The 19,679-nt window shown below is 36.4% G+C and overlaps 1 protein-coding gene across 1 annotated transcript; it reads right to left on the bottom strand.

Annotated features, from left to right (window-relative positions):
- Positions 1-5,708: 5,708 nt before the first annotated feature.
- On the bottom strand, positions 5,709-16,516 carry LOC108999088 (30S ribosomal protein S1 homolog B). The gene is made up of 10 exons (XM_018975890.2): positions 16,129-16,516; positions 15,835-15,994; positions 12,740-12,801; positions 11,293-11,452; positions 11,085-11,205; positions 9,952-10,033; positions 9,757-9,860; positions 6,280-6,358; positions 6,138-6,188; positions 5,709-6,054 (listed from the first exon to the last, which is right to left on the bottom strand). Exons 1-10 carry the CDS (start codon positions 16,396-16,398, stop codon positions 5,971-5,973), a joined length of 1,173 nt encoding a protein of 390 aa, XP_018831435.1. The 5' UTR covers positions 16,399-16,516; the 3' UTR covers positions 5,709-5,970.
- Between the last annotated feature and the right edge of the window lie 3,163 nt (positions 16,517-19,679).

Genomic DNA, 19,679 nt, shown 5'->3' with positions numbered 1-19,679 from the left:
GAGGAGAAAATATGGCGAGTAGCGGGTCATCCAGTCAGATAGGCTTTTAAACAAAGTTAATGTTTTGGGCCAATAACAATGGGTCGTAAGCTTACCCAGACAAACAGTGAAACAAAAGGGAAGGAGAGAAGATCGCGGGCCGAGCATAGTGAGCTTGAATTTCGGCCTCGCCCAACGGTTAATTTAGAAGAAAAGGAAATGGTGCGGGCTGCGGGCCAGAACAGTAGGCCCAGCTCAACCTGAATAGAAAAAAGAAAAGAAAAAAAGAGATGCAGGTTGCGGGCCAACACAGTGGGCTAGTCCTAGCCCGAACAAGAAAAAAAACTACCAGAATTGTGACCCGAACCGTAGGCTGACTCGGTTACTGAATCGGGCTGTGCACTATGTTGACCGATCGGATCCGGTTGACGGATCCGGTTCAGATCCAGATCCAATCAGATTATTTTATAATATTATTTAAAAAACACGAAAAAAAAATTTAATTATTTCTCTCTCTCTCTCAATGCATTTCCTTTATTTTTTAATAAATTTGAAAATTATTTAGACTTGAATTATGCATGGATATTAGTTATAAAATTCTTAATTATTGTTTCTTATGAATTTTGTTGTATGGTAAGCCATATAAATAAATTATTTGGACTTGACTTATGGTTATTAGATATAAAATTCTTAATTATTTTTTTTTATGAATTTTACTGATTGGTAAACCATATAAATATATGAATATTTGGAGTTGAATTATGCATGGCTATTAGTTACAAAATGCTTAATTTTTTTTTATAAATTTTATTCTATGGTTGGCCATATATATAATTTTTAATTTTAAATAAAGTGAATAATTTATAATAAAATTAAGGGAGGGGTTGGTTGCCCGAAGGTACAAAATCAATCTTGATTTTGGAGGAAAAATAATTAACTCTTTAATGTCATGGAAAATGATTTGTACAAAAATCCGAGAATGTGATTCTGGCCTAAATATATAAATCTTATTTGTTTTTGGTTAATATGATTCGTGATATAATTAGTGATCTAGAGGGAACAATTTGTGAATCAGAGTTCACTCCAAAATTCGGAACTTTGATGATGCTCCTAGTTTATGAACTGAAATAAATGTTGGAGGGAATAATTTATATGTCAGAGTTTAATCTGAAAGGAGAATTTTGATGACACAACTAGTTCATCAATATAATTTTAAATTGGAGGGAACATATGTGTGTTGGGGTAATTCTCATATATTTATCTGTTACATGAGAAGTCTCAAGTCATTAGTAATTCTTAAAGTACTTCTTATGGGGGAGGAAATGTAGCTAAGTACAAAGGTGAAAATTATCAAATTAGATTACAGTAGTGTCATGAAAATATTAAAAGTTGGGCTATAACCTTGGCCTATTTCCTTAACTTCTTGAAACAATGTGTAGTAAAACTCTTAATGATAATGGTGTATAATTTAGACCATGTTCCTAGTAAGTAGTATCAAAGATTCGTTTTGAGTTGTGAACTAATAGGATACTTGATTTAGGGCATATACATGTATGGATAATCAATTTAAAGTAAGAATTTACAATCTAAATGAAAGGAAACTGTATCATATAATAATTAATGACCACATTATTAATTACTCGGGGAGATCCAAATGATATAGGATGGTATTGTTTTTATTCATAGTCTCAATATTAAGATAATTGAAATGTCAAATTCCTTAAAATTTACAAGATCAATGGGAGCATAGAAATTAGATATGTGATTGTTGAGGAAGTGCATTCTTGTATTAAAAATAAGATTTGTAGTTCATTTTTCTGTTCATTTCAATGACAACACGAAACAACAAGAAAATGATCATCCACCCTCATTAGTGAAACACACTGAAGAATTGGCCATGGAGATAATGGAGACATCAGAACAGGTAACCTCATGCATTCTTCTTGATTTGCTATTTAGTTATGCTATGTGGTGTATTTTTAAAATTTGGATTTGACATAGAAACAAATAAAGGTTCACATATGTTTTCACAAGTTATAGAAACAAGTGATTCCATTAAAGACGGAAGCAAGAAACTTGAAAGAGTGATTGAAATCTATGAATCAACATAAAGTCTGTAATTTCATCTAATTATCTAAAAAATGTATAAAATCAAATGTAAATGGGTCTTGGAGACAAAACCCTAACTTTAAAAGCAATATTGAACAATATAAAGTCAGACTTGTAATCAATGATTTCACTTAAAAATGAGCATCGATTAGAAAGAAATATTTTCTAATAAACCTGAAATGGCTTGTTTAGGATTATTATGAAATTAGTAGCTCATTACGATTTAGAATTACATCAAATTGTTGTGAAAATAATTATAGAGTGAAAATTTAAAGTCTACAAGAAACAAACAAAAGAGCTACATAGAAAAAGTAAAAAGATTTTTTGAAAATTATATTTGAAAATTGATAATAACATCAATACTTCTGGATTAAAGAAAAATATGTATTGTAGATATATGTACTCGAAGGTTAGTGGGAGTACATTTGTATTAATGATCAGGTATGTATATGATATTTTGGCCATTATAAATTATGGTTTGTAGTATGACATTAAAGTTATATTATGAAAGAACTTTAAAAATGAAATTTATGAATGAAACATCCTTTGTGATTGAGATTGAATTTTAATAGATAGACGAAACTGTTAGGATTATCTCAGTAAAGTTGCATAGAGGGTTTTGAGAGACTTTACATGAATAATTGATTGCTCAATAGATATCTTGAAAACAAAATGTGACATGCTCAATATCTTACAATGTCTTAGAATTGATTATGTTATTAAAGAGATTTTGTATATAATGGTTATAAGGAATTTGATGTTGCATACTTGTATAGAGCCGAAAATCAATTTTACAGTTGGCATTTTTGGTTGTTGCCAAAGTATTCCAATGATGTTTGACTTAAAAGTTGTGAAAATAGTGTAATATTATTTTCAAAAAATTAAAGACCATATTATTGCACTTAGAAGAATTGATAATCTTAAGGCAATTGGATATTCAGACTCGATTTTGTGTGATTGCTTTAATGATAGAAAATACAGTAATGGTTGTGTATTTTGTTATCTAGTAAAACTATTTTATAGAAAAGAATGAAGCGGATCTCTTACTGCTTCATGTGCAATAGTGGCTAAATTTGTGGCTTGCTTTGAGTCCACAATATATGGTATATGATTGTTGAAATTTATCTTAGGAATTAGAATTGTTGACTTTATAGCCAAGCGTTAAGAATGTATTGCAAGAATTTCTCATAGCATTTTCTCCAAATAATGTGTATTTAATAAAATTTTAAATACCTAAGTGTCAAAGAGAAGATATAGAAACAAATAATGTTCATATAATATATAAATACTAAAATTTAAAGAACATGTTTGTCTTATGCCTATACTTATGATTTGAACTTGTTAAAGTGATCATTGATATGTTGAGTATTTTTTTACTGGACATTGAGAGATATCTATTATGGTTGTTTATGTTGTCTTGTATTTTCACTTTATATATACATTGAATGATATGGATGAATGATAATAAGATAATGTCTAAAATAGACATGAATTGGAACTTAAGGTATTAAAGTATTAGACAGTCTTAATTGGCCAAATTAAAGATCTTGTTAAAATAAGTTACAAATATTGTAGTACATGGAAGGAATTTTGTTGGTTATACAACATAGGACCGCCATGACTCGGGCTAGTAGTTGATTTGACATTGATATTATATAACTCATAATATATTTTGAGATATGAATGTTTTATGAAATGAGCGTACACAGTATAATTAATGGGCATAGGGGCCAAGTGTGAGATGGTAAGAGTTTTATTAAAACTTAATATCCCACACACCTATATCTATATGTGTTTATATTATTTCAAATCATATCACTTAATGAATGAGTTATAGTGTGATACAATTATCTCTAGATTTTATGATGGTCAGAAGTCTATTTAAATATTAAGAGGGTTTAAAATTCTCACCTATAACATAATTGTATTTCTAGTTATTGAAAGACACTCAGAAGTGAAATTGTTGAGATGATTATTTCCGCATAATCAAGTTAGATTCTCCATCGAGAGGTATATTTTCTAACTCATATTGGATAAGATCTTAATATATTTTTTTTTATTTCCTGTTAAAATATTTAACATGGATCACGTAGCGCTGTATCGAGCGCGCACAAAAGCCATAATTAGTTCAACGCATGCTAACCCAAGTATGGCCCTCACCTCAAGCGGTTGAGCACCAGGACTGCAGGACATACCCAATATTTCAGCCTAGGGAACAGCGCCACCACCCTAAAAAACCTCACAACCCATGCACGGGGGACGGAATTAGAAAATTAATTTAATAACGGCTGGCCTTACCTCATTAGGCTCATTTTTTGATAATGGGAGCGCTTTATACATTCACATATATGTATATACGTGAATATATATAGAATAATATTACATACAGTCGTAAATTGTATAAATATTATACAATCGTTTTAAAAATAATAAAATTTACTATTAAAAAATTAATTTTTTTTTCATGTGAGTATCGTATTTATTCACTTTTTTTTACTGTAATTATCATTTCTTACACACCCACACACACATATATATATATATATATATATATATATATATATATATATCCTCTCCCCCAAAAGGTACTCGAGGCATTAGAATGTCAAAAGAAAATCTCTCATTTTGGTTCATTATAGTTCTTACGGGTATTTAGGCCTGTTTGAAATTTAAATTGAACTGAGATAGTTCAGTCTAATTTTAAATTGAGTTTAACATTTAAGCACTCAACTCTCAAATTACTAAATTCATCAACTCAAAAGCTCTTGACACGTGAGATCCATAACTTTTTTCAACTCAACATCTCTTTACACGCAGAACCCACGACCTTTTTCAATTTTCCATAAATACATCTAAACTCCTCTTAGATGAACTCTACAAAACTTACTTCATCATCTTAAATCATTATTATTAATAAAGAACTCAACTCATCTCAACATTTAAATGAGACGTTAGAGTGATTATGCTATTTCTGCCACACTGTTGGCAGTTGTCCTTATTTTTACTACGTGACATACTACATGAAATCGATCCAATGCTGCTTAAGGTACATTAATTTGTCTATGTTGTGTTCAATCTTTGAAATTTCCAACAATTTAATTCGGATAATTAATTCTTAAAAAAAAAAAAAAACCTGTCTTTGCCCGTAGTTCCCAAGACATGCTCTCATGCAATATTTATTTCTTTGGCTCTTTTCTTCTTTTCGCAAAAACGTCTTTTAGGAATCAGAATAAGGGGAAAACAAAAAAGAAAAAGATCTCTACGTTAAATAGTTGCACGAAACACAAAATGTACGAGTCTAAACACGTACAAACGAATAGTAGAATAGATGGTCAAACACTCAACACGAATCGAACTCAAACTAATCACTGAATTATATTAATAAGCAACTCATTTTATTTTGACAAAACAAATAATTTTTATTATATCATATGACTTTATTTGCAAACTTTGATAAATAAGACACCTATATTGAAAAAGATATCATAACAGGGGGAAAAAGATAATGTCTTTAATTAACACATCAAGCATTGAAAGTACAGGCAATAATATTCAAAGCCACACATGAACTATAGCCTGAATTAAGTCCGGGCATCGACAATGTATATCACAGACATGTATTAAAAGATTAATAAGCTGAGATGTTGAATTAAGCTTATTGCAGTACGTGGCAATAGCACCAAAAGAGAAAAAATTGAAATACCAATATTGCATTCGCACCATGGAATCAAAATAATAAAATCTAACTGAAAAGTAACGGAAGTGGACCTGTAGATATGAAATATACAGTTAGCTTACAATGGCCAGATTCTAAATTGACTGTAACGTTCTGTACAGGAGCCACAATCATTGGATATTCTCATATGGAAAAATGGACTAAGATCATGGCACACGTTCTAATGCTCGCTGCAATGCCTTTTTTATACCTTCTTGATCAAGGGCTGTCGTTAGATGTATTTCTTGCACCTGAACCCACAGAAGATAACAGCATTTAGAGAGAGAGAGAGAGAGAGAGAGAGAGATAGTGAGAGAGGCTACAAAAAACTTGCCTGCCTTCCAGCACGAGCAAGGAGAGTGAACTTCTGGTTGGTAGGTGGTGCCTGTGGCAATGAAGTATGATAAAGTGAATACATAGATAAAAATGAAGACGTATACAAACTAGCTGATTTCATTCAAATAAAATGAACTCACATTTGAAAGCCAAAGCTGCAGATCTTGTGAAACCACCCGTTTTTCAAACCCCTGCCTACTGATTTTTACGTCATCTATACTGAATTACATGCAGAACAAGTACACTTATCAGTTGCTAAAGCAAAAAATTCCCATGTTTTTTAACTTCTAAATAGGCTTGCAAGTTTTGATCTAGAGAGAGAGAGAGAGAATTGGAATTTGAAATGATAGGCTCCAGGTCTAAGATTGTTTAAACCAGGTCTGCTTGTTTAAATTTAAATTCATACTGAAATTAAATAATAAGAATAAATTACTGAGTATCACATCTCAAAATACTATAATCTATTATTCCTATAAAGTAGGAGTTGGACAATGGGGAAAATGAGTTACGAACAATGACTATTAAAGCCAGTATTAAGACACAGAGGCCACACGGGTCAAATACCACATTTAGACCAATCCCAAGGGATCACCGCTACAGCCTATGTCCAGATAAGCGCAATTACCAAAATACCCTTGACTTAAAAGAATATTAAAATGAAAACAAGTCATAAAAAACAAAAATTATCGAAAGCTCTTAAAAAAGTATATATAGTAGACTAGTTTGAATAAAGAGATATCATGTAGAGAGAGATGCTTTATGGAAGAATGTTGTTGTTGTTAAATATGGGAGTGAGTGGGGGAATTGGTGTTCTAAAGAAGTTAGAGGAGCACATGGGGTGAGTTTATGGAAGTTCATTAGGAAAGGCGGCCCCTGGGGGGTGGGGGAATCAGCTCTCAAATCTGATTTTCCCTCTCTTTATAGGATTGCAAGGAATCAAAATGCTGCTGTGGCATATTATATCCAAAGTATGGATAATAATATTCTGTGGAATGTTGATTTTATTAGAGATGCAAATGATTGAGAAGTGAATGTTGTTTCAGATTTTTTGGGAAGTCAAAAGTGATGCAGGGAAGAGAGGACAGTCTACTGTCGGACCATGCTGGAAATTTCAGGTTTTCAGTTAGTTCTTTTTATAAGGTGCTTACTTGTCATTCTGGTTGTGTATTCCCTTGGAAAAGCATTTGGAGAGTGAAGGTACCTACTAAGGTGGCATTTTTCAGTTGGGTGGTTGCTCTGAGAAAAGTATTGACCACTATAACCTTAGAAAACATGGTTTGTGTATAGCTGATTTGTGTGTCATGTGCAAGAATGATGGTGAATTTGTAAATCATCTCTTTCTACATAGTGAGGTGGCAGAGTCTTTGTGGAATGATGTTTTTGGTCGGACAGGTTTATATTTGGTGATGCCTAAGGAAGTTGTGGATCTTCTTGCTTGTTGGCATAGTTTTGAGGGAAGGAAATGTGTAGCTGCCAAATGGAGAATGATTCCTTTGTGTTTAATGTGGTGTCTTTGGATGGAAAAGAATGAGAGATGTTTTGAAGACAGAGCATTCTTTTAAAGATCTTCAGAATTTTTTCTTTTCTACTTTGTGTTGTGGGCTAAGATCTTTGCAAGGAATGATGATAATGTACTGAATCTGTTTGTCTTTTTTTCCTGCTTCCTAGAGTGTAGTTGGTATTTCCTTTGTAATAATTATGTGTACTTGGGCTGTGCCTATTCTTGGTAATAAAATTTCTTATTAATTATCAAAAAAGAATAAAGAGATCCTAAGGTAAGACTCTTAATCAAGTATCAAATAGAGTCCAAGGTGCCAAATTCAGCCAAGCATTGAATGTAACCATATTTAGAGGTTCCTTTTGTCTTTTGAGCTCATTTTTTCTTGAGCCTCCATGAAGGTCACTACATTTACAAATACACTTCGACAACAAGGTTAAGCAAGTTACAGCCAACATATTCTTGTCACAAACAATCTAGTATATTTCGCCAAATCTTTCTTGACTCAACAAGTGAAAAAGTGAGCTGAGCTCTGCTTTCTGGGTTTTTCGAAATAATGGTGCTCAAGAGTGCATCCTCTTTAATATAAAGCATCTTATCCACCTCGAATATTAGTATTTCCTTTGTTTTATCATAGTGGCCAATTCACATAGGAGGACTAACACCATTGAGATGTTAAACATTGATGGTGCTGTTTCAATGGAGCTTCCAGTGATTTAGAAGCATGTTGCTGGTTTTTTTGAACAATCGCTTACCAAGAAGGTAGTGTGATGGCCAAAACTCAATGGACTAGAATTTGAGACCATTGAGTAGCGAAGTGTTGCCTAGCTGGAGAGGCCTTTTGCTGAGACAGAGGTTTATGAAGTGGTGAGAAAGATGGTCAAAGACAAAGCACCTGGTCTAGGAAATTTCTCTATGGGATTCTTCCAATCCTGCTGGGAGGTGGTGAAGGATGATTTGATGAAGGTTTTCCAGGAATTTTTCTCATTTGGTAAGTTTGAGAAAAGTCTCAATGTCACTTTTATTGTGCTTATTCCCAAGAAGATTGGGGCTTTGAATGTTAAAGATTTTCAGCCTATTAGTCTTGTGAATGGGGGTGTATGAGATTATCTCCAAGGTTTTAGCAAACCGCTTGGGGGATGTCTTGGGGAGGATTATTTCGAGACGCCAAAACACCTTTCTAAAATATGGAGAATTGGTTGTTTTATGCAAGCTGGATATGGAGAAGGTTCATGATCATGTTGGGACTTCCTATTATACTTGCAAGGTGTGGATTTGGGGAGAGATAGTGCTCATGGATTAGGCATTGCATCTTGACTGTGAGGTTCTCGGTTTTGGTGAATGGCAGTCCAGCTGGTTTCTTTACTAGTTCACGCAGTCTAAGACAGGGTGATCCATTGTCCCCATTTCTCTTTGTCATTGTTTTGGAGGCGCTTAGTAGAATGATGTCTACTATGGTTTACAATGGCTTTATGGCTGGATTTCGATTGGTGACACCAATTGGGACACTCTTAACATTTCTCACTTGTTTGTTTGCAAATGACACTTCGATATTTTTTAGGGCAGACCAAAATCATATTCGTTTTTTTAAGGGAATTCTTGCTTTGCTTCGAAGCTGTGTCCGAATTGATATGGGCGAATGTTCTTTGTCAAAACTTTGTTCATGTGGGCAAATGTTGTAGATTGCAATGGCCTAAATTTTCATGATTTTCATCTTTCTATTTCTTCCTCTTAACTAGGTGTAAACTCTTGTATACCCTATGTGTACTTGGGCTATGCCTATTTTTATTAATATAATCTGTTACTTATATATATAAAAAAAAGAATATTAGTATTTCCTTCTCCTTTTACTGAAATTTAGATATGTGCTCTAAATAAACAGTTTTACAGGACAAGGTGTAGATTAACATATGAACAAAACCCTCATGTTGGTAACCGTGGAAACACCTCTTTCTTCCATATATTGGACCTTAGCTCTAACTATGAAAGCTTTGGAAAACTGAATTTTCACACTTCACAGCATGCCTCACTCTCGCATGGTAATTATATTTTTCATTCATCTATTCAACACAACCTTCAGTGTTTAAAGCTCATTAGTCAAGCGATGATGAATTCATACCCGTCTTCCCGTAATAGCTCTTCAAATATTGTTTCAAGCCCCGGAAGAGGTTCAATATTACTGATATTGCCATTGCTCAACAAATCAGGGGCAGCAGAGGCATCCTGTGAAATGTACCATTCGTTAACAACGGAGATGTGCTTTGTTCAGTGAATATGGGTCCAATCAAAAACATGATCAAAGGGCATAACAAACCTGAGGTATAACCTTGTCCAAAGTTTCTAGAAGTGGATCTTCCTCCAACTGTTTGATTGACAGAGTAATCCTTGACTTTTCCCTGAATAGATTATTTGTGAAAATCCCGCACGGTTGCAGCTAAAACTTATATTCACGCAGATGATGGTATGGGAAAGAAGGCAAGCTTATGACAAGTAAAAACTCATTTCCCTTTTTGTTGTAAACACTGCCTTGCAATTCCGATATCAAATGAAAAGAGATTTATTGGTTCTCCAAGTTCATTAATTTAGTTGCTTAAGGAATCAGGGCAAGAAAACCTCAATAGAGAATGCCCAACAATTTATCCTCCTAAACACGACTGCTCATCAGTCATGACACAAGCCAGAAAATGCACAAGAATGTCTACTCTGTTAGCAAGGACCCGTGCAGACAAGCCAATTTTGCAATGCGTACAGAGGAAGTTCTTTCCATAGAAAACAAAAAACATGCATTAAATTTCCACTGTCAAGTCAAAATTTGATCAAATTGAGTATGATTTGGTTCTTATTTTAATATTTTCCAAAAAGTTCCCAGAAACAGCCAGTATGTTCAATGATGATATTAATCGTTGGCTCAGGATCTTGAAAATCTCCCCCACTTCATGCTTAACAACTCTGCCCAGGGAATAAGTTATTTTTTGTGTCCGGGGTATAATTGGATACTATTGAATTTTGGGATCTTGATACAATTTGTGTATGACCAAGTGGGAATACATTTTTTCCAGAGAAGTATAATTGATTATCATACTGCAAACCAAAAACAAATCATCACAGTAAATACAATGAGCCAAACAAATACTGTGGGTCATGCCAGAACAAACTGATAAATAGCTAGCAACTGCTCAACTGCAGGAAGCTTTCCATTTTTGAGGCAAGAAAATGAGAAAACGTTAGAAAATAATTGCTCCAACAAAATTATCAAATCTAGTCATCCAAAGAAAAAGGTTTCACAGAGGAATATCATTGACATTCCTTCAAAAAACAAAACACAACCAAACAGACCTAAAATTATTAGAAGCTTAAAAAAAACAGCTATAACTTTCATTCCTACTTCACCTTCAGGCGGATAACATTAAAAAAATGGAAATCAGCTAGTAAGTACCATGAACTAACCTATCAACACTTGTAACTTTTACCCTTACTTCATCGCCTTCAGTTAGGATGTCTCTTACATCCTGAACCAAATCCCATGAAACTTCTGAGACATGCACCAGTCCTGTGAGATGATAAAAACCTGCATCACAATTTTAAGATTCCATTTAAAACTTCCATAAAAATATAATAGATAACTAAAAAACACATGAATCAAAATAGAACATACCATCAGGGAAGCGTAAATGGATAAAAGCACCATAGTGCTCGACAGAACCCACTCTTGCTTCAAAAATATCCCCTGCTTTAACTTGTTCAGAAAACTTTGACCAGGTAGCTTCCTTTTCAGAGACTATCAACTTCTTGTTCTCCTCATCTGCTTGGATTACCTAATACAACAAGAAACTAAGGTAGTATGCATATTCAGAACAACTCTTGAACTACAGTAATGTAAGAAGGAAGAAAGATTTATTCTTCAATCATTAAAAAATGTTGGAAACAGAATGTCTTAAGGAACTCACATTTCCAGATTATAAGTAGCCCAAGAACATATATGACATGAGTAATATCCCTATTTCTAGATTCTATTTTAGTAGAAAATATTTGAAGAGTATTCAACAGAAGCAACTTTTCTACCAAGACTTGGCCAATATATATCTCAGAGAGGGCAGAAGATGAGTATATCCGGTTGCTCCACTACAATTTATTGAAAGAAAATTTTGGAAGGTCCCGAAAGAATTCTGAAACTTTTTTTTTTTTTTTTATTAGTACAAGAATTCTGAAACTTAAGAGTGCAGAGATTCAATCAGGGAAATTTTGTAAAGGAAAAAGTATGGAAAATGGAAAACAATCTGTGCTCTCTTCTACTTCTTGAACACACCCTCTGAAATTCAGAAATCAACTGAACCTCGAAACTCAACCTGGTAGCAGAACATCTTGATCAACAAAGAGATGCCTAATATTTTTGAGACAGCCAATGTAGTCTTTGGCATGCTTTGTGGCTTCAAACTTAAGAATACTCCTACTGTAGAAAGCCAAGTCTACCCATGGATTGATTGATATGTGTTGGAATTGTGTGGAGTCTGACCTAAGGCACCGATCAATGAAAGTGACCCAGCTTTTCTGATTCAGTCTATTCAGTTTCCAGCGCATGCTAAATGTGAGGTTTAGGTGGATAGGTTGGATTTACAGGTCGAGAGGGCTATTACTCAGCTCTCCCATTCAAATCTTAAGCTATTGTCACTCAGATTTCTGTGCTGTGGTGATTGTGTAAATTCTTGCTCTGTTACAAAGTATCAATGCTGGGTAATGGATTTCGAGCAGCAAGTAATGAGGTTCAACCCATGAAACTTGTACCGCCCAAATGTTCATGGAGGCAGCACTGTTTACAGAGGTAATATTCTGGAAAGCTTAAAACATCCCTCAATGCTCATATACTTGAATTTTCAGCTGCAACAAAGTTCTATGGCAGAAATGTCAGTTTTGGCTTCCGTTAAATGATGTTCATCCTCAAAATCGATTTCTCAGTTCTCACAATAGGAACCTAAGGAAGCAGAAGTACATGCTACGACATTATATATTATTCAAGGAGTTGACACAAACTTAGAGATAGGATTTTACTGATGTAGGAGGTAGATGTTGAAGTGTAGCACAGTTCAAGTACTATAGGTAATTACCTTTGTGGAAATGACTGAACCATTTAAACCTTTAGCAATCTCATGGATACTTTTGTGTGGTTCTGCATAAAATGGCATCAATCCTTTTTTCAGTATCCTAGCAATATGAAGTTCACTTTCCATAAAAGTAAGTTGGCAATACAAAATTACTCTAATCAACAGTAATTATATAGCCCCCACGGGGGCGAAGATGTGGAAGAGAGAAGCTTTACGAATATACAAGAAAACTAAAGCATAAGTAGTGGTGGAGATAGGATTTTTCTTTTGGGGGGTGGGACTCCTAAGGTTAAGACGAAGTTGGATTTCCTTCTCTTATTTTTTGACTTGTAGAAGGTAGCTGGTTTGCTAAGATATCATGCAGTGGTTGGAACGATTTGACTGCTTAAAACTCTAAGCCTGAATTGTTGACTACTTACAATTTACAAGTTCTGTGAACATCCTTTGAAGTGTCTTAGGAAGGGGCCTTTTTTTGTTGGCCTTCTTTGAAGTAGTTGTTATAAAGGAGTTTGAGTGGTAAGAAGCTTACTCATATGTGGTCTGGTAGATGGGAGGTCAAGAGTTTGAGTGGCCAAAATGTTAAAGAAATGAAACCCATTCCCATTATTCCGGCCCTCCAGCTTAGTACCACTTTTCCCTTGGTAGGGTTGGGATTAAGCTATGGCTCAAGTTCATATTGAGGGAATGTTTGCAGCTCCTTGGCATCTAGGCCCCTCTTTAGGGGCTCCCCGGTGAATTAGAGGGATTATTCTTTTCAAGTTATTAACTCGTAGTCCCTTGTTTCAGATGTATTAATTAACTAGTAGACTGGGTCTCAACCTGAGTTAATAGATATTGTTTGCAGATAATGCTGCCTGTTTTACATCTGATTCATAATATGTAGCTTCTTGGTTAAAGTTTATTTAATTTTCGACGAGGGTTGTTCTAAAGCATGAACAAGAAAAGGTTAAATGCAAAAAACATACAAGTGTGTACTTCGGTTGTGCCCCTTTGTGCTTTGAATACAACTTCCTTACTAATAAAAAAAGTGATGAAGCAAGTATATACGAGAAGATTCACAACTATAATGCATTTATCATTCCAGAGTTCAAATTTCAAACTTTTTTTTTCTCTTCTTAAGATTACTAATTATTTGCTAAATAGCTGATCAGAATGTAATCGATGACAGAGTACATGCAAAGATGAGTGGATTACATAAAAAATAAAAAATAAAAGAAAAGGGAAAGGGAAAGAGAGAGAGAGAGAAAGATCGCTGCATTTTCAAATTTCAACCATGAAAACCCGAGTCATCATCATTATTTTTTTTTTAATTTTTTATCTGCTATGATATAAATTATTTCCATCATGAAAAATCAAATACAAGAATGTCTCCTGAGATAATTATGTCATTTTTCACAACATGCTAGGCCATACAGACAAATCTTTTGGAGGTTTTACTTGAAATTAAATTTTGCTCTATACTTTCTGTTAACCTTAAACATTTTAAGCAGAATGTTGTCAAAGGACAGCACACCGACGCCTAAGCAAAATCCAATATTAAACATTTGAGTTAATTGTCCAGATGTTAGCGAGCATGAAATTTCATCCATCTCTAAGTAGACTGGTACAGCTAGACCAACAAGTAACCCAGCTTACATAAAAGGATGTTTGGATTTCTACAAATGCAAGCAAAACACACTTTTTGTGCATTATTATCAAGTGGAGGCAGACAAAGTAGTTTTAGTGTTTATCCATGAAACCCAGACCCTGTGCAGCTGGCATCAGTTACGCTTTCGACGAGAGAGACTTGTGCAGACAAAGTTTGGGTTAAAACTTCTGTAAGGAGTTGATGAAAGTCCTCTGCTCAACTTTGGCATAAATAATTTCAAATTAAAAACCAATGCCAGAAGCCTGAAAACAAGTATTTTACTGCTAAGCATTGGCATTGGTTTCTTCAAAGCCATCTTCAAAATTTGATGAAAAATACATGTTTTCCATAATTCCAAAACCTCCATATCCAAAATCCCACATTGGATTAGCTATTAGATTCATCAAAATAATAATATAATATAATTTTTTTAATAATAATATTTTTAATTTTTTTTTTCATAGTTTGCAATTACACTATCCAAAGAAAGCCCAATGATTAATATCAAAGATTAAACGGAAGGCATCCGAGATAGCATCGGCAACTTTTTTGCTGGCCTGGAATTAGATGGGAGCATTGGATTGTTTAGCTAATAATATTATATTATAAATAAAAATTACTGTAGCTATAACCCTATAGTATTTATACGAATTTAATTGGGTTATTATTTAAAGAACAAACTATTATATTATTGTACACCGTTTATGCAGGAAAGAAGTTGGTTTTAGTTTTTATAATAAAATATTACTTTTGATGATGAATAATACATCTTCAAATTTGAAGATGTACTTAAAATCACTGTAGCTCAAAGTTCAAACTTTTGCATTTTGATGAAGCCAATGTAGATGATTTTATCTACATTTCTTCAAATTTTGAAGATGCATTGGCTTTTGATGAAGCCAATGCCAATGCTCTAAACCATTAAAAATGATCGAGAAGATACAAAGTATAAATAACAAGAAATCAGAAGAAAATGGTTGAAGTGAAATGAACGATCATAGCTGTTTCATATGCCTTTTATAAATTATGTAAAGCACTATATGAATAAGATCTTCACATTTCCTCTCCATCTCCTCCGCAAGCACCACTCAAATTTTACTAAAATTTGTTGATCCTGTGTTGGTCAAAGTTTATCAATGCCATAATTAACGTTGGGTCGTCGTTCCAGCCGGTCCAAGTAACTACTGACCATTAGACAGGCGAGAGTTCCAAAAAATAGTATCGAGGAAGATTCAATCATGTACACAGTACAAGTAATATTTGAAGTACATGCATTCTAAAGTTTTCTCTTACCTTAAGATATTAATAATAAGGGAGATGGAAACACACTCAAATCTATCCCCACCTCAGATCAAATTCTAGGAAAAAAAGAGTAAGAGGGATAAAGGGAAGAAAAAAGGAAGACAAACAAAAAGAAGAGGAAAAAAACACCCAAGACGGAAGTATGACCTGAAACAATGAAGGTTTGTACCTTTACAAGAGTGAGATGGACTCAATTGTGAGAGTGGCAGAAACCCCACAAGAGAAGAAAAACGGACCAGCAAACCTCCGCCATTATAACCTTCAATCCGACCCTCGTAGATGAACCCACTCTCATGGTAAGACCTTGCTTCCTTCCAATCAGCAGATACCTACTTCTTCGCAGAAACTAAGTATTAGATCGAATGAATAATAAAAGAAGTCAACTGCGATGGAACATAAAACCAATCAAACAAGACAAAGCTTAAAGCTCGTGCAGTAATGCGCTATAGGCGAATAGACACACCCGAGCTTGTCGAACGGCATCGGGTGAGGCGGACTCGCCGTCGAGAACTTGGGTATTGGCATTGGCATTGGCGGAGACGAAGATTTTGGCGGCGTGGAAGGAGCTTCTGCTGGAAGGAGACTTGTGGCAATGTTTATAGAAATTGGAATGGTTTGCGAGAGAAGGAAAGGGAGAAGAAAGAGTACAAGAGGCGTCGCTGGTGAAGATGTTGGAGAGAAAGTAAAGGCCGGAGGGGACTGATCCTAGCGTTGCAGCGCTGAATATTGACATGCTTTTGGCGACGAGCCGCAGAAAGAGAATGGAACAGAGGTGGGGTTCTGGAGGGGTTGAGTAGCTGCACGCTGCATCTGGATTGGATTGGGTTGGGATAATGGATTAGGCGATATTTCACGAGTCTGAATTTTCCAAGTGTCATGTCTCCACCCACAAAATACCTTATATAAATCTGGTCGAAATTCACGGTATTATTGATTTACTAATCAGTTTTCTACTGCAATACTAGATTGCGCGGAAAACTAACCGTGGGTAACACTATTTTCCTAAAATATTGTTGTTAACGGCAAACAGCGAAAGGGGTCCGCACATATCCAAATCGAACACAATTTTCTTTTTGATCGGTAAAAGTACACATACCCAAATCAAACAGAAATTAGAAATATAGATAACCCCGACAACGTAAATTGAATACCGAAATTCGTATCGATTCCTCAAGAACCCGACCCCTATAAAGAAATTGATTATGTAATTACATATCATTGAAGTAAAGGACCTTTATATCCTTAAAAAATCAACTTCTTTACAGCCTTAAACGATAAAACCTATAGTGAGAAAATATGCAAAAAACCTTAAACTTATTTAGAGTTGGTGTGATTTTCCATTATATTTTATTTCGTGTCCTGTATTTACTTTTTAGAAAAATAAAAATTCAAAAAATAGTGCCTTCAGACCTTAGTTCGAATGGAGTGGTCCCCCCTCTGCTTAGGCGGTGCTTATGGTGGAGTTGGTGCACCCTACTCCGCTTCGTTGGGGTATGGGGTTTTTTCACCCGGTTAATGTTAATTCTGTTGTGGACAGAGTTGTGTTATCTCTTAGATTTAGGTATTTAGAGATCCAGACTAGACCTTGTCAGTCACGGTATGTTTATGTACAGAGTGAGAGAGAAATGAAAGTATTCAGCATAACCGTACACAGAAACACAATTAAGGGTAAAAAATTAGGCGAAAGCGGAGAGAAAGGAAATGGAATTGGAAGTAGCAGAGGAAATGGCTAAGCCTAATAGCTTTGTTTTATCTATTTATCTTAGTTAGGGTTTCAGAAAGGAAGGATGAATTAGATCTTGAGAGCTAAGTAGAGGTGAAATCTCTCAATTCATTGATTAATAATGGTGGATTCATGGCGGTTTGTGGTTGCTGAATTTGATTTGATTTGATTTGGGTTTTAATGGGACAATGCTTGGTATACACCAAACGTGCTTCTCAAATATGCAGCATGCACATAAATATAAATGAGTTTTTGGAATTGTTGAGGTCGTGTTTCGCAGCCCTAGCGGTGCCACAGTAGCCAAACTTATGCCACCTGTAATAAAGGAAGAAGAATGGGCTCCGGTGACTTCCGGGGTAACTCTGATGCCAAAGTTAGTGAACACCCTGGAAAATGGGGAAGGCTTAGAGAATTAGGAGAAAATTGGTAGAAAGTTCAGAGAGACCTCCTGTGGGGGGATGACCGTTATTTATACCTGGCTTGGTCTCGACTACCAAGGGAGATCGTGGCATGTCAGATCGTACCTTGGTCAGACCTGCTGGCACTCCCCCCGGCCATAACAATGTGTCAGGTTGCGACTCAGACTACTGAGGGAGATCGTGGGGTGTCAGGTCTTGCTCGGTCAGACCTGCTCCACCATCTTGTCGCACTAGGGAGTCAGGTCATGGTCCAGCCGTCTCGCGCACCTTTGGCAGCCGTCTCGGGTCTGGCGTGCCCAAGAATCGGACGTGCCCTGCCGCTTGTATCCAGCAGTCTGTATAGTGCTTTTATGTCAAGGTTGACAGGTCACCGAGTCTCGAGATGGCAAGCTCGGCGTTACCGAACTTGTTGCCATGACCTCTTTGGATAGGCTTACGGTTGTGGACTCCCCGTCTAGGCCACGAGCTTGCTTAGCATTTTCGCTTGAAAGGACTGGGGTCTACGTAGTTCTGTCTCTTTGGGCTTGGGCCTTCTCTCCCTCACAGTATCCTGCGAATTCCTATCACAAAAATGTGGTGGGAATTCAAAGCACTTCTTAGTAATGCTGCCATCCGTTCGGCTCTTGTTGATTCGAGTTTCTGAGACCGCTCGCCCACTTGATGAGTGTGTCTCATTGGCCCCCGTACCCTTCTGTCTTTTGTCTTTAATGAGCTGTCCGTCAGTTGAGTCTTTGAGGTCACCCACTCATTTCCAGTCCGTTCAATAAATGCGTCTCCTCGTTTTTCACAGTTGATTGGATGTGCCAGCTACCTTCCTCTCCAAGTCCCTAGAGCACATTGGTCCTTGCCCCCCACGTGCCCAAAACGTCGACTGCCATCCGTGTCGTCGCCTCCGATGTTGGTTCCGCGTGGTGTCCGCTAGTGTCATCGCTTCGTTTCCCCCCACTTCTCCTTTTGCCGTCACCCCTTATCTTCCTTCCCTAGGCCTTTTGCTCTTCCTCTCCATCTCCTTCTTCCCTCCACGCACTACTTCCTTCCTCTGCTGCTTGCTTTCCTATCGCATCTTACCACCGCTATGGCACCCAAGGCTGACACAGTTGCTCCATACTTCGGGGGGGAATCACTGGGTTTCCTCAATCTCTGGTGCAGACCTCAGGGTGTTTTGTGCCAAGTAAAACATTCCCCCCTCCGTTGTCTTGAGATTCCCGATGGCACGACGTCGCGGGTTGCCTTCTTCTCACTGATGTTTGCCAATGGCCTTTGCCTCCCATTTTGCCTTCCTATCCGTGAGGTTCTTAATTACCTCGAGCTGGCCCCAGTGCAGCTCCATCCCAATGCATGGTGGCTCCTAATATCCAGTTGCGTCATATTTCGAATGGCAGTTAGTGGGACTGCTGATGAGTACCCCGACTTGACGGCTTGAGAGTTCTTTTCGATGTATCACATCAATTGCCAGCCGGGGAGTAGCGCCGCTCAAGCATTAAGGAGTGGTCTCAGAAATTTTTCTTTGTGTTGAGGTTGGGCTAGGAGTATCTTGAGGGGGAGGCTGCCCACAAGGAGTATCCCTTTCAGGCGTTTTGGGGGTTCCTCCCCTCCTCAGAGAGTCTAGAACTTACACTGAACTGGAGGGAGGAGGCTCATCTAGAGAAGGTGATAGCTTGGGTGAGGGCCCACTCTGATGAGTCGCAGATAGAGCAAGCCCTCTTCGATGAGAACACCTGTGATTTCTTGTCCATGCTCGATCGCTCGTATGTGATCAGCAGAAACTTCTTGGGTGATATCCCCTCTCCCTGGGGCTTGAAGCATGCCTCGAGCTCCTCTGGTGGCAGGGCGAAACGACCGAAGGTGCATCACAATTCGCCTCGGAAGAAG

Source organism: Juglans regia, chromosome 7 (assembly GCF_001411555.2).
Source record: "Juglans regia cultivar Chandler chromosome 7, Walnut 2.0, whole genome shotgun sequence".
NCBI lineage: Eukaryota > Viridiplantae > Streptophyta > Magnoliopsida > Fagales > Juglandaceae > Juglans > Juglans regia.
The sequence above is the reverse complement of the archived record's forward strand: the minus strand, read 5'-3'. Positions and strand labels throughout refer to the sequence as shown.